The 26,400-nt window shown below is 51.0% G+C and overlaps 2 protein-coding genes across 15 annotated transcripts in view; both read right to left on the bottom strand.

Moving 5' to 3' along the window:
- Window positions 1–4,256: 4,256 nt before the first annotated feature.
- Window positions 4,257–12,780, bottom strand: STAC3 (SH3 and cysteine rich domain 3). 4 transcript variants are annotated; one of them, XM_011220756.3, is made up of 14 exons: window positions 12,644–12,780; window positions 11,549–11,854; window positions 11,154–11,355; window positions 10,353–10,419; window positions 9,813–10,080; window positions 9,067–9,164; window positions 8,783–8,855; window positions 7,785–7,882; window positions 6,161–6,227; window positions 5,928–5,977; window positions 5,545–5,630; window positions 5,322–5,373; window positions 5,105–5,242; window positions 4,257–4,693 (listed from the first exon to the last, which is right to left on the bottom strand). In XM_011220756.3, the coding sequence occupies exons 4-14, from the start codon at window positions 10,416–10,418 to the stop codon at window positions 4,595–4,597; spliced, it is 1,095 nt and encodes a 364-aa protein (XP_011219058.1). In that variant the 5' UTR covers window position 10,419; window positions 11,154–11,355; window positions 11,549–11,854; window positions 12,644–12,780; the 3' UTR covers window positions 4,257–4,594. The 4 variants fall into 4 exon arrangements, with proteins under 4 accessions (XP_011219058.1, XP_034499958.1, XP_011219060.1 ...); XM_019796210.2 differs by lacking the exon at window positions 4,257–4,693 and having other exon boundaries at window positions 5,879–5,977; XM_034644067.1 differs by lacking the exons at window positions 10,353–10,419; window positions 11,154–11,355; window positions 11,549–11,854; window positions 12,644–12,780 and having other exon boundaries at window positions 9,817–9,953.
- The window catches only part of R3HDM2 (R3H domain containing 2), a 128,535-nt gene continuing 114,020 nt past the window's right edge, over window positions 11,886–26,400 (bottom strand). For 9 of the 11 annotated variants that reach the window (XM_011220764.3, XM_011220760.3, XM_034644066.1 and 6 more), the window contains 10 exons: window positions 25,963–26,205; window positions 25,301–25,427; window positions 24,876–25,036; window positions 24,250–24,404; window positions 23,016–23,116; window positions 17,665–17,834; window positions 16,888–17,035; window positions 15,554–15,651; window positions 15,132–15,216; window positions 13,289–14,314 (listed from right to left, as the gene is read on the bottom strand). In XM_011220764.3, the coding sequence (XP_011219066.1) occupies window positions 13,977–14,314; window positions 15,132–15,216; window positions 15,554–15,651; window positions 16,888–17,035; window positions 17,665–17,834; window positions 23,016–23,116; window positions 24,250–24,404; window positions 24,876–25,036; window positions 25,301–25,427; window positions 25,963–26,205 (1,626 nt within the window). In that variant the 3' untranslated portion in view covers window positions 13,289–13,976. Of the gene's footprint in view, window positions 12,363–12,774; window positions 12,913–13,288; window positions 14,315–15,131; window positions 15,217–15,553; window positions 15,652–16,887; window positions 17,036–17,664; window positions 17,835–23,015; window positions 23,117–24,249; window positions 24,405–24,875; window positions 25,037–25,300; window positions 25,428–25,962; window positions 26,206–26,400 lie in introns of those variants that run through there. The other 2 variants (XM_034644062.1, XM_019796203.2) reach the window with 2 other exon arrangements.

Consider the following 26,400-nt stretch of genomic DNA (forward strand, 5'->3'; position numbering starts at 1 on the left):
CCCCTGTCGGGTCGTACAGGCTCTGCGCCCCACAGTTACGGGCAGGTTAAGTCAGTGCCTGGAGCGTCGGTCCAGGCCCCGCCTGCCGCTCCTGCCACTCCCGCCGCTAAGGCTCTGGATCCCGCAGCTTCCCCTCTTCTGGTCTGAGGTGGGGCCGGGGGCCAGAGCGGAGAAGGGACGAGGGATCTCCCACCTCGCCAGCTGTCAGGCTGGTCCCTCTCGCGCTGCTGGTGGGCGTCAGACGCCCGGGGCTGGGTCTTTGCCCTAAGACTGTCCACTGCCCTCTGCCCCTGCCTGCCCCAGTCTCTGGCTGCCCTTCTTTCTTCTTCCGGCCCTATCTGTCTGTCTACCTGTCTCTCTGTGTCTGTCTCTGTGTATGTCCGTGTCTTTCTGTTCCTTATCATTCTGGCTGTGTCTGTCTGTCTCTCCCTCTGCAGCTCTCTCTACCAGGCTTTGTCCCTCTGCATCTGTTTCTGTGTTCTCTGTGTTTGTCTCTCTTTCCCTCTACATCTCTCTACCCTCTGTGTCTCTCTTTGCAAAAATGCCTGTCTCTGTCATTATCTCTTTCTCCCCCCTCCCGTCCTCCAGTTCTATTCCTATTCTCCAGCTTGCTGCCCCTGGGGGGCTGCAGCAGCCCAACGAGACAGCCTGGGGACACCTCAGGGCACTGCCCGGGGTCCACTTCCCGGTCACCTCCACATGCCCGTCACCTCGGCACGGACTCGGTCTTCCCTCTGCAGCTGTGGGGCGTGGAGGGGGTGCCCGGGAGGGAAGACACAGTGCCCGGCATCTGCTCGGGAGCCCCGCAGCCCCTGACCCCCTCTGCAGCTATTAAGGGCGCCGGGTCCCGAGGCTCCGAGAGATGATCATGATTGCATCAGCCAGACAGCCGCGGAGCTGGGAGCCGCGCGGCGAGCGAACGAGCGAGACAAAGACGCCCACGCCATCTGTTTATGCAAAGCGCTCTCCGCCCGGGACCCCGGCGTCCCGGAGCCTGCGCCGGCTCGGGGCACGGGGTCATGAGCCCGCCCCTGCCCGGCGCCCCCGCCGCGCCGCGGCTTCCTCCTCCCCAGCACCCACAGGGTCTGCGCGGCGAGCGGAACGGAGGGGGGCGGGGGGTGTTGATGTGATTGGAGCGGACGCGGCTGTTTCTTCAATAATGGATGGAGATGATGCGGACGGCGGAGCCAAGCCCGCCCGGCGGAGCCAAGCCCGCCCGGAGAGGAGAGAGGAATAGAAATAGGGAGAGGAAGGGCTGGGTGCGGGAGACTCATCCAGGCGCTCGCGCGCGCGCGCGCGCGCACACACACACACACACACACTCACACACGAGAGCGTGCGTCACACTGTCATTCGAATACACGCTGTCGCGCGGCTCACACGCAGGCACACGCCCACGCACTGTCACGGAGATACACACACCTGCAGGCAGAGACGCCAGAGCAACACACACTCACCGACGGCTCTTCGTGATTCTCACACATACACAGTCGTGCAGGCAGAGACACGCGGAAATGCCCACACTCGGGGCACACCCAGGTGTGCAGATAGCACAGACACATAGACACGCCAAAGCACATATGCACACCTAGACACTCAGGGGCTAAGCCAGACAAAAATTATAGAGGGGGGAGCAGAATGGGGACAAGCCCAACTAGTACATACTTAAGGGCACAGACACACACCAGGGGCACACATACCAACTTTCACTAACACTTGGGACACAGGCGCACACACACACTATACACCAGAGGCACAGACACCCATAATCTCCAGGGACACAGAGGGACCCCCACCAACCCCCACACATTCAGAGGTTCACGCCCACACACATCCAGGAGCTGCTGTCTGTGCCCTCTGGTGGTAGAGTGTGGCGGAGAGGTTGCTGGGGTCCTAGAAGCAGGCCTTGTTAGCCTAGCCACATAATGAGGTCTTAGTGACAGGAGCTGCCTGCGGCTGTGGACCCTGCTCCCCTGCTGGACTGCCTGCTAGCTTCCTTCCTTGGCCCCCCGGAGTGTGTGGTGCAGACCTTGGGCCATTCTGACAACAGCCGAGCCAGCTGGTCCCAACCCCAGCACTTGGGGAGGGGTGGGGAGCCACAGAGGGACATTGGTGGCTGCACAGGGACTGCCAGGATTCCCCACACAGCCATGAGGCAGGTGTGAAAGAGACGGTCACTCTGTGTTCCCCCTCATTCCCCGGTGCTGCCCAATCTTCACACCTGTAAGGGGTACTTTCTTTGCTAAGAGCGGAGGGGGCACTGCAGAGGGGTTGCATGTGGGTTGTGTCCTGGACCTGGGTAACCTGGCCCCTCCTCCAGTCTGTTTTCAATTCAGTCCGTTCCTTGGCCCAGACTTATGACCTTTGCTGCGTGTGGCAACATCATCCATCACCTAGGCGGCCGTTTGTGGGAGTGAGGGGCCTTGGGGGCTCACACAGGGTCGCTGTCGCTCCTGCCTCCTTCCCGAGTCCTGCTCTCCGCTGGCAGGCCTAGGCTCAACCGGCGGGCAAGTACTGGGGGGAGGGCGTTGATCATGGGGCTCAATCTCGATACTGGGCGTGTGTCCCCCACCCCTGGCACCTCAAGCACCCGTCCTTCGAGCTCGGCACAGCCGGCCTCCCCGCTCCTCCCGCCCTCCCTCTCTCGGGCCCTTTGCTTAATTTCCTATTAACTGCTGATAAATCCAATTAAACCGCCGCTCTAATTAGGGACAGCTGCCGGCTCCGCGAGGCGGGGGAGGGGGGTGTCCCCCGAGTGTAGGGGGGGAGAACAGCAGCTCTCGCTGCTTCTCGGCACCCCCACGCCAGCATCGCCGCCCAATGAGCCAGTAAATTGGTTTTGTTTCTGCACTGTGGGGGTCCCTCTCGAGGATCTCAGGGGCTCTGGTTTTGAGTCCCTCAGATCTCTTGATGAAGAGATGTGACCCGAGTCCTAGCATCCCCGCACCGGGCCTCCGACCACTCCCCCTCCCCCCGCCAGCCCACCACGCCTTTCTTGGTAGGCGTATCCCGAGGAGGGATGGGGCAAAAGGCTGGATTTGTGTGTGGTGGTGGAGGGGGGGCTGCGGGTGATCCTCACCTATTCCAGCCGAAGCGTGATTACAGGGGGGCTGCCTGAGTCTTCCTTTATGTCCCCGCTGCCTCCCCCAGGCGTCCGGGACAGTCAAGGGCAAAGGGAACAGGAAACCGAACCCTGTTCAGCATTGAGTTTTCCTGTGTGCTTCCCTACCCCCTACACATCTTAGCCTTCTGGAAGGGGGGCGCGTCCGTCCCGGGCCCTTCTCTTCCCCAGCCCAGCTGAGCCTCTGCCCTCCCCCCGCCAGCAGCAGATGGTGCCCGGGCTCCCGCTGCCAACCTTGCTAGGCGGTGCCAACCTCAGGCCTGGCAGACAACGGGCAGAAGAGGATCTTCTGACTGGCGGGGCTGACCCTCCCCCATCCGCCATCAAGCTCAAGACCCTCGGCTTGTCCTACTCCAGGGACCACCCCAGGCTGCCTCTCACTGGTCCGCTCCCAGGTCCCCAAACTCCTCGTATCCTTCAGCTCCCTTCCCCACACCTTCTCGCTCCCCGCCACCTGCCACCCTGACCGGGGCCGGCTCATTTGCATATTTGCATATGCAAACAATAACATTTGCATACGGCGCGCCGCAGGGGGGGTCTCCGCGTGAGCCGGTTTGCTGTCTGCCCGGCGCCCTCTCACTCGGTACCTGTCGCAAAGGGCTGGGGCGGGGGCCGCGCGGGAGGGGTTAGGCCCCCCGGCCTCGCTCGCTTGGTTCCCAGAGGACTTGAGGAAGTGTTGCCATGGAGACGGCACGCACCCCACCCCCTCCCAGGCCCAGGGTCTCCGGCACGGTGTCTCAGGTTCTCTCCTTCCGCCCCCCCTCCCCCGCCCCTTCCCTCGCTCTCCAACCGAGATCTTGCATCGCCCCCTGGCGGCCTAGCTCGGCACTGAGCCAGGTTCCGAAATGTAAGGGGGGCTGCCCGCGGCTAAATCGCCCAGAGCTAGGGGGACCTACCCTGGTGCCAGGTCCTTCTAGCACTGGGACGCGGGGGCGGTGACTCCAGTCAGGCTCCCCTTTCTTCATTGACAACAGAGGCTTCGCCTGGCGGACGCACCTGTCTCCCCACCTCCCGCCAGCCTCAGCCCAGGTGGATGTCGGCTTGCCCGATGGTAGTGAGGTGACAACAGCTGGGGAGGATTCGCCGCCGCTTCATGGGCCCTCTACTCGGCCCCCAGTTAAAGAACAAACTTTTCTACCTTTTTTCAAAACTTTAATACATTCGCAGCGTTCGACAGTTCGCCTCCCACACCCCCGGGGCGCCTCCTAGTGGAGACGCGCTCTTATTTTTCCAGCTCTCAAGGGCTGGGCCTGAAGAGTTGCAGGTGAGGCTGCTCTGCCTACCAGGTATCCGAGGCCCGAGGCCGGGGGAGGAGGGCGGGAACCAGTCCCTTCCCGGAAGCCCCGTCTTGCGCCGCGGGCCTTCCCACCCCTCCCCCACTGGCATAGCTGCTTTCGCCCCTTTCCTCCCCAACCTCCACTGGGCCTGCCCAGAATGGGGCATGGGTATCTCCCGTCAGCAGGCGCTGCACGCCTAAATCTCCTCCAGGAAGTCGGTGGGGAACAGCCCCACCTTGCGGCCGGTGTAGACCTTGACGTAGCCGCCGGCTTCATCTCCTTTCTGGACCACGATCTGAGTGGAGGATTAAAGGTTTAGGGAGGAGAGGGATCAAGGGAAAAGGTAGAAGAGGAGAGCAGGGGGGCCCGGATTTATGGAGGCCTAACCTAGCCCCATTAATGGGTTAAGGTCTGCAAGGAGTATGGTTTGCCGAGGGACCTTGAGGCTGGGATAGGATTGGGGCACCAGAGCTACCTGGTCCTATCTATCTAGATTTATTTTATTTTTTAAAGACTTTACTTATTTATTTGAGAGACAGAGAGAGCATGAACAGGAGGGGCAGAGGGAGAGGGAGAAGGAATCTCAGGTGACTCCACCCTAAGCAGAGAGTCCACGCAGGGCTCAATCTTCCCACCCTGAGATCACGACCTGAGCAGAAACCTAGAGGCAGTTGCTAAACCCACTGCGCCACCCAGGCGCCCTGACCTGGTCCTTCTTGAGAGTGATCTGCCCTATTTCTCGGTTTCCCACGAAGGATCTGGTCACACGGTGCACACGCTCTCCAGACCGGACCCGAATGATGAAGTTTGGAGGGAAAAATCCAACCTTCTCCCCTATTTTCCCCTAGAGGAGATGGTAGGGAAATTCAGCTTCTCAGTCTCAGAGTCCGATGTCCCACCCTAGCCTCAGTCATTTCTCTTACCCGCCACCACTCCTCATTGGAGTCATCAATGACTGTGATCTTCTCTCCAGGCCTGGGAGAGGAAGGGAGAGGCCTCTGAGATCTAGGGGGCTTACTTACCTATCTGGCCCAGGTCCAGCCCCAACAGGCTCCAAGCCCTGAGTACCCCTTTTTCCTTTCCCATAGGAGCTAGGCTCTCCCCTCTCCACTCCTGGTACACCCCCATCCCAGTAAGGCCTCTCACGGGAAATCCAGATCGTCCTTCTCCAGGGCTTTGAACCGATAGAGAGCCACAAAGTAATGAGACTGCTGGAAGCCAGGCTGCTTGTGCTGGGGGTGAAAGGAGGTGATGAGTCTCTGGGCTCCTCTGTCCCACATTGAGGGGCAGGAGTCCAAGGCAGGGGCATTCTCCAGACACACTACATTACAACTCTCTTCCAGGTCCCTGAACTAAGGATTCTGTTGCATGCATGCATGCACGCGCCCGTGCGTGTGAGGTGGTGGAGAAGGCAGGTTAAGGCTAATGGGAACCCATGGAGTAAGGGTGAGCTTCTGCTGAGGCATGAGTGGTGTCAGACCTGGGTTGGGGAGAGGACTGGGGTCCCTGCAGGGAGAAAGGAGTCTCACTTTGTCATCAGGTGTCTTCTTTTCAGCCTTCTTATTCCCGTCAGGGTTTCCTGGGATGGGAAACACTGACAAGTTGTCTCTAGCTTCTGGAGGGTAGCCCTCACTCTTTTAGTCTTCTGTTGCAGATCCTCTTTGATCTCCAAACCTGGCATGGCCTTTCGCCCTCCATCCCCTACCATGGCCGAGCCCCTGACCCTACTCCATCTCTAGGGATGGAGGTGGGTGACACTCACCATCCTGGGGTTTGCCTTCCTCTGATCTGGCAGACTCTGGCTCTTCTTCCATCATGGCTGCTAGAGGCTGGAGGGGGTACCAGAGTTAGGAAGATGCTCTCTTGGGAGCCCCATGCTTACTCTAGCTCTCCAGCCAGGCCAGCCAACTACAGAATAATAGGATCTCAGGGTTGGAAGAAGCCTTGGAGGAAATACATAGTTCAACCATCAGCCTAATGCCTGAGCTTCCTGTAAAACATCCTGGCAGGTGGACCATCCACATTGTCCTTGAATGTAGCTAATGACAAGGAGCTCACTACCTTACAAAGTAAGCCCATGCCATTTGAGCGTAATTCCCTAAATTAAACCTAGTCGGTCTCCCTGTAACTTTTAGTAATTGGTCCTGATTTGGCCTCTGGAGCAATACAGAACAAACAGAGTCCCTTAAAGATCTGAGGATAGCTGGTAAGTCCCTCCTGTCTTTTCTTCCCTAATTAGTCCCTTTAAATCACCCCCTCCCCCATGATGCCAATTCCAGGATTTTTACTATGTCTGTTCTTAAAAATACTCTAGTGTGCAAGAGAAAAATGGGCAGCACAGTTTTTATAATTCCTTTAAGAGAACAGAACCTGAGTGTGCTTGCCTTTCTGGAAGCAGTCAAGTCACATTGCTAGGGCCTTGTAAATCATAGTTCATTCTACAGAAATCTCTACTTTGCACTCAACCTCCACATCAACTACTCTGAGACCAATCCCTAGTTCTACTTTTGTGTGGTTGATTTTTTTGATTCAAGAACAGACATGTACATTTTTCCTTAAAAAATTTCAAATTATTAGGTTTGGGCTTTTCTTCTAGTCCGTAAGATACTTCAATATACTGTTCAGTGTATAAGTTTTCCCTCCTAGGTTTCCCACAAACTTAAGGGATAATACCATTTGTATTTTCATTTGCGTTAGTGAGAAAAATCTCTATAGGTGAGGACCGAGGACCAAATCATGTTATAAGGTATCAGAAATCTCCCTCTAGCTAGACACTCCCTAAAGGACCTGGATCCTTTGGGCACAGTTTTAGGACTCCAATTTTAGGACTCCATCTAACTGTTATTCATATCAGTCCATCCAAGTTGTCCAGAAAGATATAACGATATGCTAACAAATTCTTTGCCAAACTGAATGCAAGTCAATGGCATTACCAAACTGGTAAACTTATTACAAAAGGAAATGAAGTTACTTTTGGCCACTAGTCTGGTGCCTCAGTTTCCTCATCTATAGGATAAATGAGTCAGATCAGATGATATTCATGGAACCTTCATGGCTCTAGAATTCTGATTACTTGGCATGATAGGTCTGCTTCCCCAAATCCAAAAGTATGGCTCTTGCCTCTGTTGTCCAGCAATGCTGGTGGCCTGGGACCTAGCCTTCAGTGGAGCTTAATCTGACAATTCCAGAAGGGAGTTTCTGAAGAAAATACACGCTATGACAGGAGTTCTCAACCTGAGGCCCTCTAATACTGCACACAAAAATGTGTATGTGCGATTTTAGGGGAAGAGAATCCCCAGCTTTTGTCAGCTTTCCAGAGAGGAGACAGGACCTGCTGCTCCATGGAATCTCTCGGAGGGACCTCAGGAGGAAAATATGGTGCTCACATTTTTCTTATCTGCCTGGCCCTTCTTCCGTTCCTTGTTTGCCATGATCACTCCAGTGCGCAGGGTTTCAAACACAGGATCATTGTGATTGGCAGCGGCTGGTGGGAATGGGAAAAAGAAAGCAGCCATTACTGGGGGAGCAGAGAAAGACCTGGAGGAAAGACAGACCTTCTAAGTAAGGGAGGGGTGGGATTGAGTAGATGGATGTGTGTGTGTGTGTGTGTGTGTGTAGAATTAGGGTAGGGTCAGCTGGGCATATCTAGGTCATCAATCTATAAAGAGCTCTAAAAACATCACTGGAAATGTAATGTGATGGAGAAAAAATACTTACCATCACTCCTTCCAGGCAGAGCATTATATGATGTTGGAAAGACAACTTTGCTACTAAGTTGCTTGGGAGCTGGGGAATGCTCACAATCACTATTCTCCTTCTAAGGAGAGTGGTCCTTTAACTTCTGGTTTTGTTCCGCTGAGTGGCATGTGCAAGCTGGGGTGCTGCCACCAGTGGGTTCTTCTTTTTTCCACCCATGCTCCTCATAAAGTTCAGCCTCTCCTCCAAATGAATGTTGAGTCAATTGTCAATGAATTTGTTTGTAAGGGTTGCCAAATTATGAATCTGCCCAGGATTCCCACAGCTCTTGGTCTAGCCCTGAGACTGGTATTACTCTGTAACAAGGATGAGGACAGTCAAGAATCCTTGTTCTTGCTTAGAAATAGTTTTACATATGAAGAGCCCAGGTTTTGAAGCTAGGCAGATGAAGGTTTCTCTCTTGGCTCTCTCTCCAGCTAGATGTGCGGAACCCTCGCTAAATCTTACCTCCCTCAGCTATAAAACAGGAATATTGACTCTGTATTCAAGTTGGCTAAAATATTAGGTTGAGAGAGAACCATAGGAAACAGAATCTTTCTGTTCCAGAATTTGGCTTCCCAATCTAGAGGTGGTGCTGGAACGATCTCCACGCCTGCCCTTTCCCTCGGGTCCCACACGGAGCACTTACAGAGATCTTTGACACAAGCGTACTGCTGGTTGCTGTAGAGTGGGGAGCTATAGGCCCGATGGAAACCAGGGGGCTGTCGGATGGGATGGGAGAAAGCATTAGAGACAGCAAGGTATGGCCCAGAACCCCATCTCTCCCGTGAGTGCAACCCCTTCTTAGAGTAAGAGATGGGCTGAGAAAGAAAAAGCAGGGAAATGGATGTGATGACTTGGGAGGGACTGGAAGGGGGGAGCTGGCAACACGTCCCCTCCCTTCTGCTTTCTCGCTCCCCAGAGCCTACTCACGATCTTGCCGAAGCATCTCTGCATCTCCACGTAGGGCTGACAGTGTTCGTGAATGTTGGTTTTGCAGTTCTTACAGCGAAGCCCAAATTTGTTGTTGACTTGGGAGAGGGAAGGACATTTGGGTGAGGTTCTTGCTCTCCCCTTCCCTTTGTACCAGTGCTGCTGCAGTAGCTCTCTGGTCCCTTTTCTGCCTCGGACCCAACACTCTCAGTTTCTAGTAGTGTTGTGTTTGTTTTTTAAAGGTTATTTATTTATTTATTTGAGAGAGAAGAGAGAGAGATGGAGGGCACGCAAGCGGGGAAGGGGCAGAAGGAGAGGGACAAGCAGACTCCCTGCTGAGCATGGAGCCGCAGGGGGGGCTCGAACTCAACACCCTGAGATCAGGACCTGAGCCAAAATCAAAAGTCAGATATTCAACCGAGTGAGACCCCGAGGCACCCCTCTAATAGCGTATTCTTTCCAAGATTTTATTTATTTATTTGAGAGACAGGGATCACAGAGGGAGAGGGAGAGTGAGAAGCAGACTCCCTGCAGAGCACGGAGCCCGATGTGGGGCTCGATCCCAGGATGCTGGGAGCATGACCTGAGCCGAAGGCAGACGCTGAGCCCCCCAGGCACTCCTCTAATAGTGGTTTCTTAAAGCCACCTCTTGCCACAGCCCGCCTGCTATACAAATGCTCCTCTCCTGAGCCAGACCCCCTCCTGCCTTCAACATCACACTCTCTCCACTTCCCTTCGTGACTCACGCACAATCATCCGGGCACAGACGTCACAGAACTTGGGCTTCTTGAAGAAATGATCTTTGAATTTGTGAGGCTTGTCATTGACAAGCTTAGGAGGTTCTGGGGGTGGCTCTTCCTCCTCCTCCTCTTCCTCCTCCTCTTCCTCATAGATGTAGTAGATGGGCCCACCCCCAGCTCCCACTGCCTCCCCATTGGCCTGGGGCTCTGGGGGAAGCTCCATCTCCTTTGTCCCCGGAGACTCCCTCCTGAATAACTGCTTCAGCCGCTGTAGCTGAGGGAGGAAGGGGATGGGGGAGGGGAGGAAACCCAAAGTTAAAAGACCTGTCATGCTGTCTGGAGCAGGTAAGGCTGAAGCTAACTGAACATTTTTCTAGCGTGGGCAAGGGGCACACCCCAGGATTAGGAGGTTTTGGGGGCTGCAGGTGCTGGCTAGCATTCTGACGATAGATGAGTCACATACAAATGAGATCAATTCAAGCGTTCTTCAAGGGCTGCGGTGGTTTCCCAGGTCCCCACACCCGGTGGTCACAGGCCCAGACTCACCCCACTTTGCCGAGTCTCTGCTGGCAAGGAGGGCTTAGGGGACTCCAGCACCTCCTTTTCTGTCATCCTGCAAGAGGTTGGACCCCACTATGAAATGTAATCCCTGACTGCCATTCTTCCTGTCCTAATTCCTGTCCCTCGCTGTACGGTAGCCCTTGAATGGGAGACTTCGGGAGAAATTTGGTTAAACAGAAATCCTTTCACAGGCTTATCGACAGAAAGATTCCATGGAGGTCCAGAGAAAAGCTCAACAGGCTAAAGAACTCCCCAACCGGTTCCTCGAACTGATCCCCATCCTTCCCTGCCCTGAGGGGCAACCTGAGTTTCCAGCCCCAACCCAGTGCTCGAAGCTGCATGGTTGAGGGAGTTTCCTAGTTTGTTACTCCTGGGAAGCTGTGGGCAAGGGCGATGTGACACACACCTGCCCAGATCCCCTTCTTCAAGAGGTTTAATGTGTGTGTCCGGAAGCATGCTTGGAGGGATGGGGTGGGGACATTTGTTCACCCTTACCCCTTTCTTGAGTCCCCGGGGGCCCAGGGCCTAGTTCCCAGCCTGCTTCAGTCCCCAGCTATTTTAAGTTTTCAGAGTAATATGAGCCTTTCCTTCCCTTACTACTCCATTCCCTTGACCCCACCCCCACCCCACCCTCCAATCCTAGCTCTTGTCTTGGAGTCATAATTTCACTCCTAAAACCCTAACTACTCACAGGCAAGAGAGAAATGAAGACACTGAATAGGCTACAGATTGGGGAAGCGCGGGGAACAGTTCTGGCAACGGACAGAGGATGAAGAGGCAACTTACGTTTGGGATTCCCTAAGTCAGTCCACAGTCTGTGGAGGGAAGAGGGAGCCCCTGGGCTCTTGATGGTGGTGCTGGGGGAGGACTGGTCCTCTTCCTTGGGGGCTAAGCCCCCCCAGTACCCTCTGTACTCACACCGGCTACCCAGACGTTATTTGTAGACCTCCCAGTCTCTCGCCTTGGTGTCAGAGCTGAAATGACAGGGCTGGAGGAAAGTGGACAGCTGAGCGACACAGCTGACACAGAGAAATTGGACACGGGGAGGTCTGGGCTGGGCTGGACCCTAACTCCTCCCATCCCCCAGAGCTGCTATGCCCTGGTTTTTTATCTATGGTGCGTACTGGTCACTTCTGGCTAAATTCAAGAAGGGACAGTGTCTGTTCATGCTGCATACTCACTGAGGTGATTTTGGATGACTGAAGGTAAAGATGAAGTTGTAAACAGCTTTCCCCAAGGTCCAAACACCTCCCCAGTTCTACCTTCCCTGGATCTTTCGGAACTAGCTTTTGACGTTTCAGCCGCTGTCTCCCTGTGGCCATGTTTTTACCCCTCAAACATTGATCTTCCTCTACCTCAAACCTTCAGGAAGGAAAGGGCCAGGAACTGGTGAAGAAAGGAGAATTTCAATTCTCAGAGGTTTCCTATCAGGCGGACTAGATTGCATCCTTATCCATGGGTAGTTGGAGGGCTACCTCGCTGCCATCCTGAAAGGGAGTGAAGAACATGCATGGCACTGCTTTATTCCCTCCAGCGCCCCCAGGAACATCGCGCCCCCCGCTTCTAAAATCTTATCTTCAGGATGAAGGGAAATCTAAGAGCTATCAAAAAAATCTAGGCTTGGACTTCTGTCTGAGGGGCTCTGGGGGAGTGCGGGTCTGATGGTCAGGCAGAGATGGAAAGAAGGCAGTAGCTACCACACAGGTGGGTTTATCTTCCGGAAGGAATGCCTGCCTCCCCACGAGGACTGCAGACTTTGGGAGGTAAGAAAGCCATGCCCCACACTTCCGAAATCACTGATTCCCTGATTCCATCTCCCTCATCTGATGCCCCGGTATATGAACTTATGGGTCGATGAGGAATCTGGCATTCTTATCTCGCAGGGATGCAGCCTTCTCCTACTCTGGGCTGTGACATGGCTGAAAGAGAAGATACTCCCGTCTCGGAAGACAGCCATTTGGATGTGGTCATGTAGTGCTGCTTTATCCCTTGTATCTGTAAGAAGTAAAGGATTATGTTGGAGGCTGGGTCAGACAAGCCTCAGAGAAGCCTGGTTGATACACTGCTACCCAGACCCAGGAGATCTCCAGGGTAATGTGCTTTGTCATTTCTGTCACTGCTCTTTTTCTTTAAGGGGTGGGTAAGACTGAATAAGGGCTACTGGATGGCTCTTAATGGCCCCAGTCTGACAGGCTGCACAACCACAGGGCTAGCTTTGAGAAGCCACCGAGAGGAAAAGCTGCATCCACGTGGGGTGGGGAATGTCTGCTTTTCACCTTCTTCAGTTGCATGGGACAGGGACTGCTGAGCATGCCTGGATAATATGGCATCTTGGCACTGCAATTCAATTGACGTAGCTTTTATTGTAAGAAACATCCACTTCTGTTCTGCCACGCAGAACCCAATGGTTTTCGTATTAAAGAAGGGCCCAAGTCCTCCAGCCCTGAAGCGTTTTTCAGAAGATCAGGTTCCGGACACGTATGATTCCACCATCTCAACCCAGTTTTGGACCTCACTCACTGCTCCCCAGCCAGCCATGAAGACCCTACATGAGTATCACAGAATTAACACAGCAGAAGGAACCTCAGAGGTAAGCTAGTAAGTTCAAGTCTCTTACTTTACTAATAAGGACTCAGAGGTCTGGAGTTGAGAACTGATGTGCTTGATGAAACCACACTTACTGACAGAGTTGGAGGAGCCCAGAAAAAAGGTCCCACTGGAGACCCAGCCATCTGTCCAAATATTATGTGCAGTGAGGAGAATGGGATGAGGGAACAGTGTTAGGAAAGTATGTGTGCATATGCTAGGGAAAGCCATCCCAAACTACATGAGATCCCCCCAACAGCTGTGGGACTGTACCTACCCAGGACCTCCAACCCCCCACCCATACCAGGGCAGCAACAGAGAAACAGGGACTGACGTCCAGTGACAGATTTTTCTTTTTATATTTAAAAACAAAATCAACCTCCCCTCAAGTAACCCCCCAAACAAACAAAAAATCAGATTAAATAAAATTTACAGTGAATATACCCAGCAAACATCTGTATGTGCAATTAAATACTGTCTGTTACTGCGCACGAACCTCAAACAAACAATATACAAGTGTTCTGGGAGGTGGGGGGAGGCCCAGGTTTTAACTCTTTGGGGTTTGGGGAGACAAGATGGGGGAAGTGAGAGAAAGGGGAAATCAATTTTGCTTTTCTTAATTCTGTCCATATAAATATATTCATAAAGACCAGAAATGAAAAGGGAGCTTGGGATGATGGTAAGGAGATTGAAGAGAGGAGTGTGGGACCCTCCCAATTCTACCTGACCAAAAAAATATGAAAAAAATTAATTTCATGGTGGGAGAAGAGATAAAAAAATGACAGAAGAGGATGGGAAGGAGAGGGAAGCAAGAGGGGCCAATCAGGGAAAAATAGGGGACCCATGGCAGGGGAGCGAGGAGGGCTCCAGTGCCAGTGTGTTCCATCTCCATCCCCACTGTCTCAGGCTCCACTTCAGTGTCTGTCACCTTCCTTTCTGCCTCTGTCCATGGTTGGTTAGGATCCCCCTATCCCCTCTGCCCTGCCCCCACCCCTACTGCACCAGTCCCTTCCCCTCCTCCGTTTATTGGGAGCTGGCTCGCTCCAGGATCCTCAGGTCATAGTTCTTTTTGGCCACTCGAAGTTTGAAGCGACTCACAGAGTTGTTGAGGCGAAGAGAGGCATTCTGGGCAGCCAGGGGGCTGGGAAACACAGCCACGATGGTGTACAAGGCAGCGAGGTCCGCGTGGCGGCCGTTCTCAGCAGTCCCGTTGTCCCCCCCGCCCCCGCCAGGCAGCCCCTGAGCATCCTTGAGCCACTGAATCTTGGCGCCAGACATGGCAAGCTGAGTGAAGAGTTTGTCCGCCTCGGTCCGAGTGATGCCCTCAGGGAGATCTGTCACCTCCAGCACCCGGCCCAGGACTGGAAGGGGAGGAGAGAGGACATGGTTGTGAAAGGTGACTGTACGGAGGACTAGCGAGCGGCCAACAGAGAAGTCTGCAGCTGACCCAAGTCTACTGGCAGCGTCCTCAAAAGCCTGGTCTCGCCCACTTGGCCCATTCTTCCTTCCCCAAATCAGTGCAACACCCCACCATCTAGTCAACTAGGAGAAACAAAGAAACCTTTTCTTCTCTTAGACCAAGAAGAAACTGGGGATCAGAATCCCAGACTTTTTCAGATCTGGAGACCTACACCTCAGTTCTTGTGCAAAGTCAGTAGCCCAATCTGAAATATATCCCACAGTCGTCCTGTTCCCAGCAATCCCTCTCCCTTATCATCTAGGGAAGTCCACTTCCTTGCCTTTCCTCGTTTAGCAAACCACTCCAAGTAGCGGTATCTGAGAGATCTTGTATGCCTAGTGGGGAAGGCCCACAGGTGGGTTACTCCCCCACATTCTCTTGTTGAGCTTCTCCTAAAGGACTCAGAGGACTACCAAGACAGACATCCTAGATTAGGGTCAGGACCACTCCCACAAGACTCTCCTGTTAATCGGCTCAGCAACCCCTGGCCATTGTGTCATACTCAAGTTTTTACCATCACCTTTCCCAGGACCTGAAATGGCCTGATAAGGAGGACTGAGACATTTCCATTCTCTAGATTCTCCTTGCTTTTGCCAAGTACAAAAGGGTCCTATTTTTACTTCCCACCCTAAGCTGGCTTTTCCCACTTGTCCTGGGCCAGTAATGCAGGCTGGAGGGGTGAGCACCTTCTCTTGGGGATTCAGCATTTTATCACTCACCGACATCTGTTGTCCCCAGGTCAGTGGAGGCAGATTTGAGGGCTTGTCTCTTGTTCCGGTTTCCATGCTTCAATCCACTCTGTCCCTTCAACATTTGAAAGATAACTCTCATCCCAGGTAAACAACATTGACTGCCTTGCATCCCAATGTCTGTCTGAAAGATTAAGGAGCAGCACCCAACCCTGAGGATCTTGCCCCACCAGGCAGGCAGACCGGCTAGAGTGGCCACTGAGAAACAGTCCTTCCCCCTTAGCACTGGGGTCAGGTGGGAAGAATGAGTATGACAGAGGGGTAAGGCCCCTCCCACTTTATTCATCCTCACTGCGACTGCGCTATCTCCCGGTCCAACCCACTGGTGGAGGTGGATGGCTTAGAGATACGGGCCTGGATGAGAAGAGGGGTCTGATGGTGGACACCCTTACCTGGTGTACCGTGTAAGCTGACTGGCCATGGAGCAAGGGAGGGCAGATAGACAGATTGTACTGTAATGGCTGGCCCAAGAGGGAGTAGCGCCCATCACCTAGGGAGGAAGAACAGATGGTTTTCTGGGAGTTAGAACTTCATGATATGACTTTTATGAGACTTCAGGGGGCTTTGGAGATAGATGACAACAATGCATACTTTTCCTACTTTTTCTATGATACAAGTGTCCATGTGACTGACTGAAGAGTTGTCTCTCTTCCTAAACCCCTTGGCTCTCAGGCAAATGGGGCTTTTAGGTTCCTTCGCCCTTGAAGAAGGGCTCTGTCCACTGCAGACGAAAGGCCCTTATAAATGTCTTTCATTTCTTTCTTTCTTTTTTTTAAGTCATCTCTACGCCCAACATGGGGCTTGAGCTCACAACCCTGAGATCAACAGTCACACGCTCTACCCACTGAGCCAGCCCAGTACCCCTAATTTCTTAGAGTCTCCTACCCCAAACCCAGGGCTCAAGTTTCTGACTCCTGTTGAATGGCAATACAATGAGTGGATAAGAGCGCAGGCTTGGAGCCAAACCGCCTAGGTTCAAATCCTGGCTCTGTTACTGGAAATGAGAGGTTGGGTACATTTTCTCTTCATCAATATTGAAGGCTGAGTGAATACAAGACAGGCAAAACACTTATAGTAATGCTTTATACACAGTAAGCACCATAAATGTTACTTTATTGTTGATAAATGTTAGATTTCAGAGCACTTTAAGGTTTTTAAACCATATTCTCATCTGATTTTTAATACTGCTTGTGACAGCCAAGGCAGAAACAGGTAAGATTATTTCCATTTTATATGTGATTAATCCCATTTTATAGATTAGGAAACTGAAGCCTGGTTCCAAGGTTAAGTAACACGCTCAACATTACAAAGCTAGTTAGTGGTAGAACGTGAACTTGAACCAAGTCTTTCAACCCAACTCCAGTATTCTCTCTTCTGAAACCACAACCACAGTTTCTGACACAACCCCATATTCTCAGCCTTCAGACTCCGTACTGATGAGTTAAACTCTTCGGTTCGTTACAAAGTTTCTTTTCTGGGCTCACAGTCACCTACCTTACTTGGTAGTAAATACTAAACATGTAAATGAGGTCTGCAGTAAGCTGACTATGGGTAGCACTAGAGAGGGGCAGGTGTCCTTGGCCTAAACAGGGATATTAAAGGAAGAGTTGGGTCCTAGAGCTGGATAACCAGCCACACTGGTTTCCTGCCTGTTGCTACCATCTGGATCTTCCCACTAGGGAATGGGCTATAAAGGGCAGTAGTCAGCCCTAATCTAACCCCTTACCCTGTGCTGGACCCCCAGGCCGGGGGAACTGTGTGAGGACAGGAAGGGGACTGAGTCCTGTGCAGACATTGCTGAGGCTGGTGACAGGAGAGGGTGCCGGAGACTGGGTAGGAGATGTGACGGGGCTGTTGCTCATTTGAGTGTTGGCCTGTGGGAGAGAGGAGCACACATCATATATACACCAGACATGACTCTCCATATATTCCTACGGCTTGGCTTAAAATTCACCTCGCTCAGAAAACTTCTCTTGCAGAACTCCATCGAAGTCAGACTGCTCCTTCCAACAGCCCCCTTAGTCCCTAATTAATTTGTATTAATTAATGTATTTATTTAAAAGATTTGTTTATTTATTTGAGAGAGTGAGTGAGCGTGTGGACGGGGAGGAGCAGAGGGAGAAGGAGTGGGAGAGAAGTACAGAATCTCAAGCAGACTCCCTGCTGAGCTCAGAGCCCCACGAGGGGCTCGATCTCATGATCTGAGCCAAAATCAAGAGTCGGGTGCTTAATGGACTGAATCACCGAGGTGCCCCCATTTGTATTATTTTAATATCCACTTTTTGACATAGTGTTTTAAGTATGCTCTTGGCATTTCCAAATATGTATCCCTTAGATCTTAGGTTCCTTGAAAGCAGATGTTCTCCTCTATTTATGATGATTTCCCCCACAGAGTCCCTGGGAAAGACAAGTAGAAGAGGCTGCTCGGTCAGTGGCAAAGATTATTCCCCGAGAAGGATCTGGTCTCCTCCTTGCCAAGACAATGCTGGGCTGCAGGACTCACCTGGGGGCTACTGTCAGGATTATATAGGTCTCCAGGTTTCTGCCCACGCTGGTCCATGCTGTAATATTTACAGTGACTCCACTGGACCATGGATGGGTTCTGGGGGGGCTGGGGTCCATTAGGGACATTCAGCTGCATGACCACCACGCCTGGTCCAGAAGGTGACACTCCTGAGGGGCAGGACGAAAGGAATTAGTTGTGAATTCAAACTATATTTTGATCTTCCACCTAACCCTGAGTGTGAAAGCCAGTAAGCAATCTACCCACTCGCCTCAGGGTCATTTAAACTGTGTCTTGCCAGGAATCTGAGATAGTTGCTGATTTAGTTTCTGACTTCCCTCTCCCCAAACCAGTAAAAGTTTGAGTGGAAGAGACATGGGTGTCAGATGCCAATGCTCCCCTGGCCTTCACTTGGTGAGGGGCACTTTGGTATGCCTGACAGAAAACTACTCCATTTGGTCAAAACCGGGTATTACCAAATGCCCAGGTCATATTGCTTAAGTGTCTGGGCATGGTACAGGTCTCAGCCTGGGGCTTGGGCCAGGGCCGCAGGCACGTGCAGACTTTTCTGGTAAGGGCTGAAGCTAGGTCAGTGATCTCTGGTTGCTCTGGAGAAGATGAATGCACACAGCTTCCCTAAGGCAGGCCAGGAAGCACTTGAATGGTGAATGGCACGGAGCTGTAGGTCACATTCAGGAAATGACAAATAATTCAAGGTGCTGAGGCACAGGGATTGTGTAGGGGAAGTGGGACATATGTTTATTCACTTATTCAACATTTATTGAACACTTACTATGTGCCAGTTCCCATGCTGGGCACTGGGTGTACAACAAACAAAGCGGTCCTTGCCCTTACCAGACGGACAGTCTATCAGGGACTAAGCAAACAGCTGGTGTCAGAGTTTGAAGCATATTCTAGTAAGGGCCTTTATCCTGTAGGTGTTGGGGAACAGAACTTCAGAGAGCTAACTCAAGTGGCCGGATGTAAAGTGGCTGAAGGGAGGGAGGGACCAGAGGCAGGAAGACAAACTAGAAAACCACCGAAAAAAGAACAAGGAGGTTCTGAATTAGAGCAGTGACAGGGGGAATCGAGTAGGGGGGTCAGCCTCTCTGAAGGGTTCGCTGACAGGTGCAGGTGACTGGATGTGATCCTGAGGCTTTAGCACAGGCAACCATGGGTAGCCTCACCCTCTCACAGGCTGGGGGAAGCAAAAAGCTCAATGTGGAAGAATATTAAGTCCTGAATCCTCCTTGTGGTGAAAAGCAAGGTAAGGGATCAGGGAGAAGCAGTCTGAACGACAGTCCCTGCTGGGAGGGATGGGCAGGAGCTCTGCGTCCCCACAGGGGACTGTCCAGCCCAAGAGTCTGCTCTTGACCTCTCAGGCTGTATCTGGTGAGTGACAGGCCGAGTCCATGTGCATGTGGCGGGAGAGAAACGGGACTGGGGGCGGCCAGCTTGAAAGCCTGCTGCAGTGCTGCCGCTGTCACGGCTCGGTGCTCGGAGGTTGCCACTGCCACCGCCGTCACATTGGTTCCTGGGATGGGAAATGCTGCAGCCTCTGCCCTGGGCACCAGTCATGCTGGGAAGTGGGCATGATTCCTTTTCTCAGGTAGCATCGGTCAAAGGGAAGGAAAGGAAGCGGCGGGAGGCCTGAGAGAGCAGCTCAGGAGATACAGCATCTGTCGTACCCTATTCTCCAGTTAATTTGTGGCCCCCACCCTCTGGGGTTCATCTAATCAGAGAGCACAAATACTCAGAGCGACAGGCTCGCCTCTCCCCATCCTCTGCCACAGGGGACAGGGTATTCATCAGCATGGCTTGTAGAAGGGCCACCAGAAAATCGAATAGTTGTGGAGTGTCATACATTTCACAACTCCCCCCTTACTATAGTTGCTCCTTTCCCCATCCAAAGAGCCCCACCTGCTCCAACATCCTCTACCAACAAAATTGCAATTGACCTTATTCAAACACCTCATTGCTACCTGAGGGGGCCAACACAAAAATAATCAAATCTACAGCTTTCTAGAAGGCAGCTCATAATCTGAGCTTAGTGCCTCAGGCCAGGAAAGGGTGGGGAGACATCTGAGTGTGTAGGGTGTGAGCATAAGCAAGGCGGTGGAAGCTCCTTCTCATACCAACATGTAGCGTAAGGAGCTATTAGAGGGCTCAAGGGGGGAGAAAGAGAACGAAGTCCTCATATTATTTTCTCTGATCCCGACAAAAACAAAGCCAGGGTTTTCAGTCCCAGCCTTGGTCCGCCCCACACTGAGCCCTCCCCCGCTGGCCTGGAGCATTGTTCCTTCACTCAGCCGGGACACAGAGAGCTATGCTGAGGAGCTCATTTTCATGCTTCTCTTCCGAAAGCCAAAAGCAGGTGGCATCCGTTAACAGCTGAACTGTCGCTACTTCTTAATGGATGTGGCAATAAAAAAAAAAGAAAAGAAAAAAGAAAGAAAGAAAGAAAAAGAAAGAAAGAAAAGAGAAGAGAAGAGAAAAACCACCCCACTAGCGAGTGACAGCACTTCCATATAATCAGGTTGGGGGAAGGAGCCTGGGTTGAAGTGGGAAGGGGGAGAGGGGGGTTGAATACGGAAATCAATTTCAGCCTGAAAGCTCTGAAAGGAGAGGGGACGTGTGAATGGCTTTTTAAGTGGCATCATTAAACCTGGGCAGAAAGGTCGATTGGGCAGAGCAAACCGCATAAATACAAACAGATGACATTTATGTCTAGCAGAATTGGTTTTTGTTTAGTTGGTTTTTTTTTTAAATCACTGAGGTAGAAGACTGATAAGGCTTCTTCCTTAACACCAGGAATCGAGTCTATGGAAAGGAACATCCAGAGAAATAATATCCACAGGCATCTTTCCCATATTACAGGATACAATCCAACAGTAACTTAGTGTTTTTCCCCCTTTTTGGTGAAGGAAAGGAATATCAGGGAGTGGGAGAGAAAAGTGTTCGTTTCCACTTTGGAATCCCCTCAGCTACAAAATGAGCCAGTAAGTATGTGAGAGGCTATTTCTGTCTATACCTCACTCTGGCCACGGTGCTGTGTCACTGTGAGTTGGGCGTCTGTGTATACGTAGCACTGCTGTTTCACGTCTGCGTGCCTCTTCCCCAGACAAGCACCTCTGGAGAAACCTCAAGGGACCTGTGGGCCATCCTTTTAGTGGGAAGAAAAGTGTTTCCTGGGGTTACAGTGTTACCTAATATCACAGTGGAGGAATTAAGGTCCAGGCCTGGGGGTAAACTGGACAACTACAAAAATGTATTAATAAGCCAGAACAGTTGTTCCAGGAACAGCCAATCTTAATCCCTGCCTTTATTTTTGGAAAAGTGACCATGTTGCTACATGGGAGAAGGGCGGGTGACTGTCCTCTGAAGGTGACATAGCAGCCCTTGTGGGCTATGCTGGCTTTCTATCTTCCCAGGAAAGGGTACACTGGAAAAGAAGGGAGAAGCACTTGTTTTTTTTTAATTCCAGCTCCTCTTATATTTCCATGATCAGAGATTGAAGACTTTTAAAATCAATGATACGGTGAATATGGTCTCTTAGGTGACATGGGTGGAACAGAGGGTCCCATCACCTAGGAAGAATACAAGAGATCAGTCAGAGGAGCCTAGAATCAATCAATCAGGGCAGCCTGGAAGAAAGGACATGTAACAGGAAATTCCAAAGAAGTAAGGGAACTAGATGATGAAGAGGGCTTACTCCATTTCTACTGATTTGGGAAGAGCACAGATGACCTCCATCCAATCCCAGCCCAGACCTCTAGTGCTGCCAACTTTCAGAACAACAGCTGTTCCAGTCTGCTTAACCTAGCACTAAGTCCAGAGTAGGTACTGAAAAATTCTTCTCACTTGCTTTGTTTCTGATTCAAAGACCTTGTGTCTAAAGATGAAGAGATGCACCACAGAGACCCAATACATACGCTGGGATACCACTAAGGCGTCACATAAAAATGCACATACAAGTGTACCCATATGCACACACTTGTTTTAACAAACAAGAGAGAAAATGCCCTGCAGTAGCCAGCACCACCAGAGGCTACAGCGGTTCTTGGAGCTGGTTTCTACAATTTCCATTTTCTACAATTTCCATATCCCGCTGGGAATTTCAAGGTCAAGTGCCCCTGGCAGACACTAGGAGAAATAGCAAGAGAGACCAGTAATGTAATAAAGGGTAAAGGCTGTTGAATTTAAAACCTCTCAGCCTGTGAGAGAGCCATGTTTGGTCTGGATGAAAGGAGAAGTCATTGCTCCTTGAAGGTAAGAACTGATCATGTCTTATGAGCAAGATTAATTCTGGAATCCACTCCACAGCATCTAACACAAGAGTGCAAAAACTCTTAGGTGAAAATCTTATTTCTAAAATGGGGAAAACTGTCAAAATACATCCCTCTCACCAGAAGAGGGCACTCTGATATTCCCACAACAGAGGGAAATGGGGATAGCTGGAGACTGCATTAAGACCCCCCTCCCCGCCCACCGCAGAACCCCTGAGGTTGCTTTAGCTGCAGGGTAATGCTGTGCCAGGGTGGGGTGGAAGGGCGACACATGAGGGTAGCTGCATTGGTGTGTTGGGAGAATTCTTGGCAAAGGCAGAAAGTGAGAGGTTGCACGGCATCCGCCTGGTCACCTGATGGCGGCCCCTTCAAAGAAGGCCTTTAGCCATTGAATAGGACAGCCATTTATTTCCCACCGGAGGAAGGAACAGAGTACAGAGACCTGTTCAAAGTGTGATATTGAGGGTGCAGGATGGGTTAAGAAAAGGCAAAAGACCCAAGTTCAAGGTCTAGGATCGTGACCTCAGGCAAGCCATTTATCCTCTTTGAGTCTTAAATCTCGTCTTCACAGAGTTGTGGTGAGAATTAAAATGACACAATGTATGTGAGCACATATGAAAAACTGCCAAACAAATCTAAGATATGACTTAAAAAGCATTTTATCAGCCTCCCTCACACTCCCAACAGAAAAGTAAAGCTGTCTATAGGAAGAATGAGTGCAGGAGACAGAGGTAAGCACTTCAAGTCTCAAAGGTATATGAGTGGTGAGTGTACTGCTGGATTTAGGGAGGAAAAAAAAAAAGAAGAAAGAAAACAAGGAACCGAATCAAGGATGTGGCTTCCCAGGGATGGAGACAGGGCAACCAGCCTCACTTCTCAAGAGGTCAACTTCAGCACCCCTGGAAAACACCAGTCAGGGCTCTGGTCTTTCCTCGTGGTGGCATTACAGCTGGGGACAGAGCCAATCCCTGAACTCTCTTGTCGGTCCCAGCTCTAGAGCACAAACCCTTCAGCAGTGTTTGCTCTTGCCGGTACCCAAGACCTCCCAATTCTTTATCCTGTTACCTGAGTACTGCTGTGGCATCTGTGGTGGACTGCAGGGAGAGGGAGACTGAGGCATCTGGTACTGCTCAGAGCCGGGAGGTTGCAGAAACCCCACAGAAGGGCTGGGGGATGGAGAAGAGAGTAGTGTTAAAGTGGGAGAGGGAGGAGCACAGCTCCTGGCAAACAGCTGCTGCTTCCTGGGCCTCCCCTGTGGGAAGCAGAGGCAGCAGCCAGTCATTCCCAGACCAATTTGCCATGCAATTTCTAAAATCACTCATCAGTTCAAAGTTAATTATATATATTTGTACTTGATCATCTTTCAATTAGGAAGCTGCTAATCAGTGCTACAGATGGAATGTTAGTGACACATGCTCTTCCCAACAGTGTGGAAACACCACACACATACACGTGCGCACATGCGCGCGCACACACACACACACACTCTGAGAAACACAAAGTGCCAGAAACAGGCACACAGTACCAGACGTGCGTAAAAAAGAACTAAGGAGATGTCTCATTGAGGATATTTACACAATGTTAAACAGAGTTATCTAAAGACAAAAGGGGAATTCCCCCCACCCTCCAACAATACTCAAGATAACATGGAGACAAACACACAAAAAGAGAAGTAAACATACACACTGCGGGAAACACAGAATACATATAGGTAGGCCCAGACTTGACTTCTAGTTCCAGCTCTACTTCTATCTAGCTGGTTGACTTTGAGTAAGTTTCTTAATCTCCCTAGCTGGAATTTTCTCATTTATAAAAGAAGGGAGAAAAATAAAACAAGAGGAGTGGACTAAATATTTCTAAGGTGGCTTCCACCTCTAAAATTCTATCAGCTATGACCTATACTAAGATATACATAAATAGACATACAGAAATAGACCATCTGAAATTCACCCATGGATATAAACAGAGGTACACAGAAACATTTACATATATATATACTCCAAATTGCTTCTCTTAATGATGAGCAGTCTCTACCCCATAGTTCTAAATCCCACTGATAAGAAAAATTAAAAATTGGGGATACCATAAAGCCTCTGTCTCTGAAGCAGGAATTTTTTTCTGCTGGTAAGCTCTTATTCAAATGTCAAAACAACAAGGAGAAAAGAAAAATGAACTCCCTCATATTCTACCTGCTTTAGGGCACCACTGGAATCTTTACCCCTGCCCTTCTTTTCTTAGGTCAGTGGAAAGTTGCTGAAGGTCTATGGGAGATGTGCCCCAACTCTCTGGGAGTCCTCACCTCGTACCGTTCTGCTGAGCCGGTGGGATCACGCTGTAGTACACTGGTACGCCCCCTGCGGGGAGGCCCCCTTGCACAGACTGGCTCGCAGGGACCAACATGGGTTGCTGGAAAGGCGGCTGGACCACATTTTGCGAGTCATTACCCACTGGGACCTGGTCAGAGATAAGAAGAGAATGACCACTTGTACTCCCAATGAGCTCATCCAGAGAATGGCCAAGTAAGTCATCACACCAGGACACTGACTTCCTTCCCTACCTTTAGAGATTCCTCCTACTCTCCTCATCTGACTAAAGAAAATGTGTACAGAGCTTTCTGCTCTTCCCTCTTCTCTAAACTCCTCCCTTGGGCATCTGATGTAGCGAAAGGAGCCTGACTTCATTTAGATCTTACTTTTCTGGGCCATATACTCATTTGCATGGCTGTTTAAGACCAAACAATTTAAATAAAGACAATCTTCTCAGACTCTCTGGGCTTTCTCTCAGAGGAAAAACACCTACAAATTCTAGGGGAAAAGTGAACAGTATTTTAGTGTTGGAGTTGTCACACTGGATGATGTGGGAGACTGTCTTCCTTTTCCTCATCCCAAAGACTGGGTGATCTTTCCCAGTGCAGAATGCACCCACTTGGTACGAAGGCAGTGGAGTGTACTGAACCACCAGGCCTTGCATCTGGCCCCCCATGCTGCTCCTCTGGTTGCTGAGCAGGCCCTGGTTCTGTGGCTGCTGGACTCCAATCATGCCTTGGTAAGCCGCCTGCTGCTGGTTAGGCATCATGGGCTGTAAACCTAGGGATGGGCAAGGCAGAGAAGACATTAGCACAGTCTCAACAATGTTTAGGAGGTCACATTCTCTCAGTAATTTTCCTTCTCCTGTCTGTTTTACCTTTTCTTTTTCTGGAGATCCTGGGCCCCTCTTGGGACTAATCATTCCTGTGTTTTTTTTTTTTTTTTAAAACAAAAATCAAAAAACAAGGAAGGTACCTCTTCTCTCTTTCCCAGTCTCTGCCCTTCCCCTATTCACTGCCTCCCTAGCGGAGCAGTTCCTCTTACCAGGCTGCTGGGATGGCTGAGGCAGCTGTTGACCACGTTGGGGGCTGTAGGCCACCGGGTGAGAGAGAGGTCGATATTGCTGGTTGGAGTTAGGATACTGTCCAGGAGGATAGTAAGAAACCTGGATCTATGGTGAGAGGAAACAGATATGTGAGAGGCTCCCTTAAATTCAACCCCAATATCCCCAACACGCATCAGGGTCTGGGCGCCTGGGTGGCTTAGTCAGTTAAGCATCCGACTCTTGATTTCAGCTCAAGTCATGATTTCAGGGTCGTGAGATTGAGCCCGAGTCAGGCTCTGCGCTCAGCATGGAGTCTGCTTGAGATTGTTTCTCTCCCTCTGCCCCACCCCCCAAAATAAATAAATCTTTAAATCAATAAATCAATAAATGCATCAGGGTCAATGGCCAGAAATCTGTAAATAGAGATGTTTTGGACCCGCAATTACAGCATTAATATACAAGTTTGAAACAGAACAGGAGTGATTTGTATTATACAGAAGGATGACCTTCTGACTAGAAAGACAACTCTCAAGTGCAAGGTGGGAAAACGGAAGTGGGGACAGGTATCCCCTCCGATCTATCTAAAGTAGATGAAGAAAGGAGGATTATAATAGCAGGCAAACTGAATTAGTGATTTGAGCCGGGAGCCCATGCTGCTCACCTGCTGAGGGGGCTGCATGTAGCCCTGGGGCGGCAGGACTTGCTGAGTAGGTGGCGCATGGCTAGAAGGGGAATAGTTGGATGTGGGGAGGGGCTGTCCCGTAGAAGCCATGATGAAGCTAGTCTGCTGAGGGTGCTGGGAGATAAGTGGGGGCTGGAACAGAGCTGAGGATGGGTCAGCTGCTTCAGTAGAACCTTGGCGGCTAAGGCTCATTTGTCCAAAGGGGTTGCTGAGGTCATCTGCCTGTTGAGACAGCAAGAGAGACTTGAGAACTCAGGTCAGATCAAGCCCCCTGTATTTGGCTTCAACACAAAGACAGATAGACAGACAGAAATAGCAACCCTCTCTAGAGCCTTCTTTACTGACACCAATTTGGGATACTCCTGCCTCCATTCCCTGGGAGGCACTTTTTAGCCCTAAGCCTCTGTCATGTGGTGT

This window comes from Ailuropoda melanoleuca, chromosome 15 (assembly GCF_002007445.2).
Source record: "Ailuropoda melanoleuca isolate Jingjing chromosome 15, ASM200744v2, whole genome shotgun sequence".
Lineage (NCBI taxonomy): Eukaryota > Metazoa > Chordata > Mammalia > Carnivora > Ursidae > Ailuropoda > Ailuropoda melanoleuca.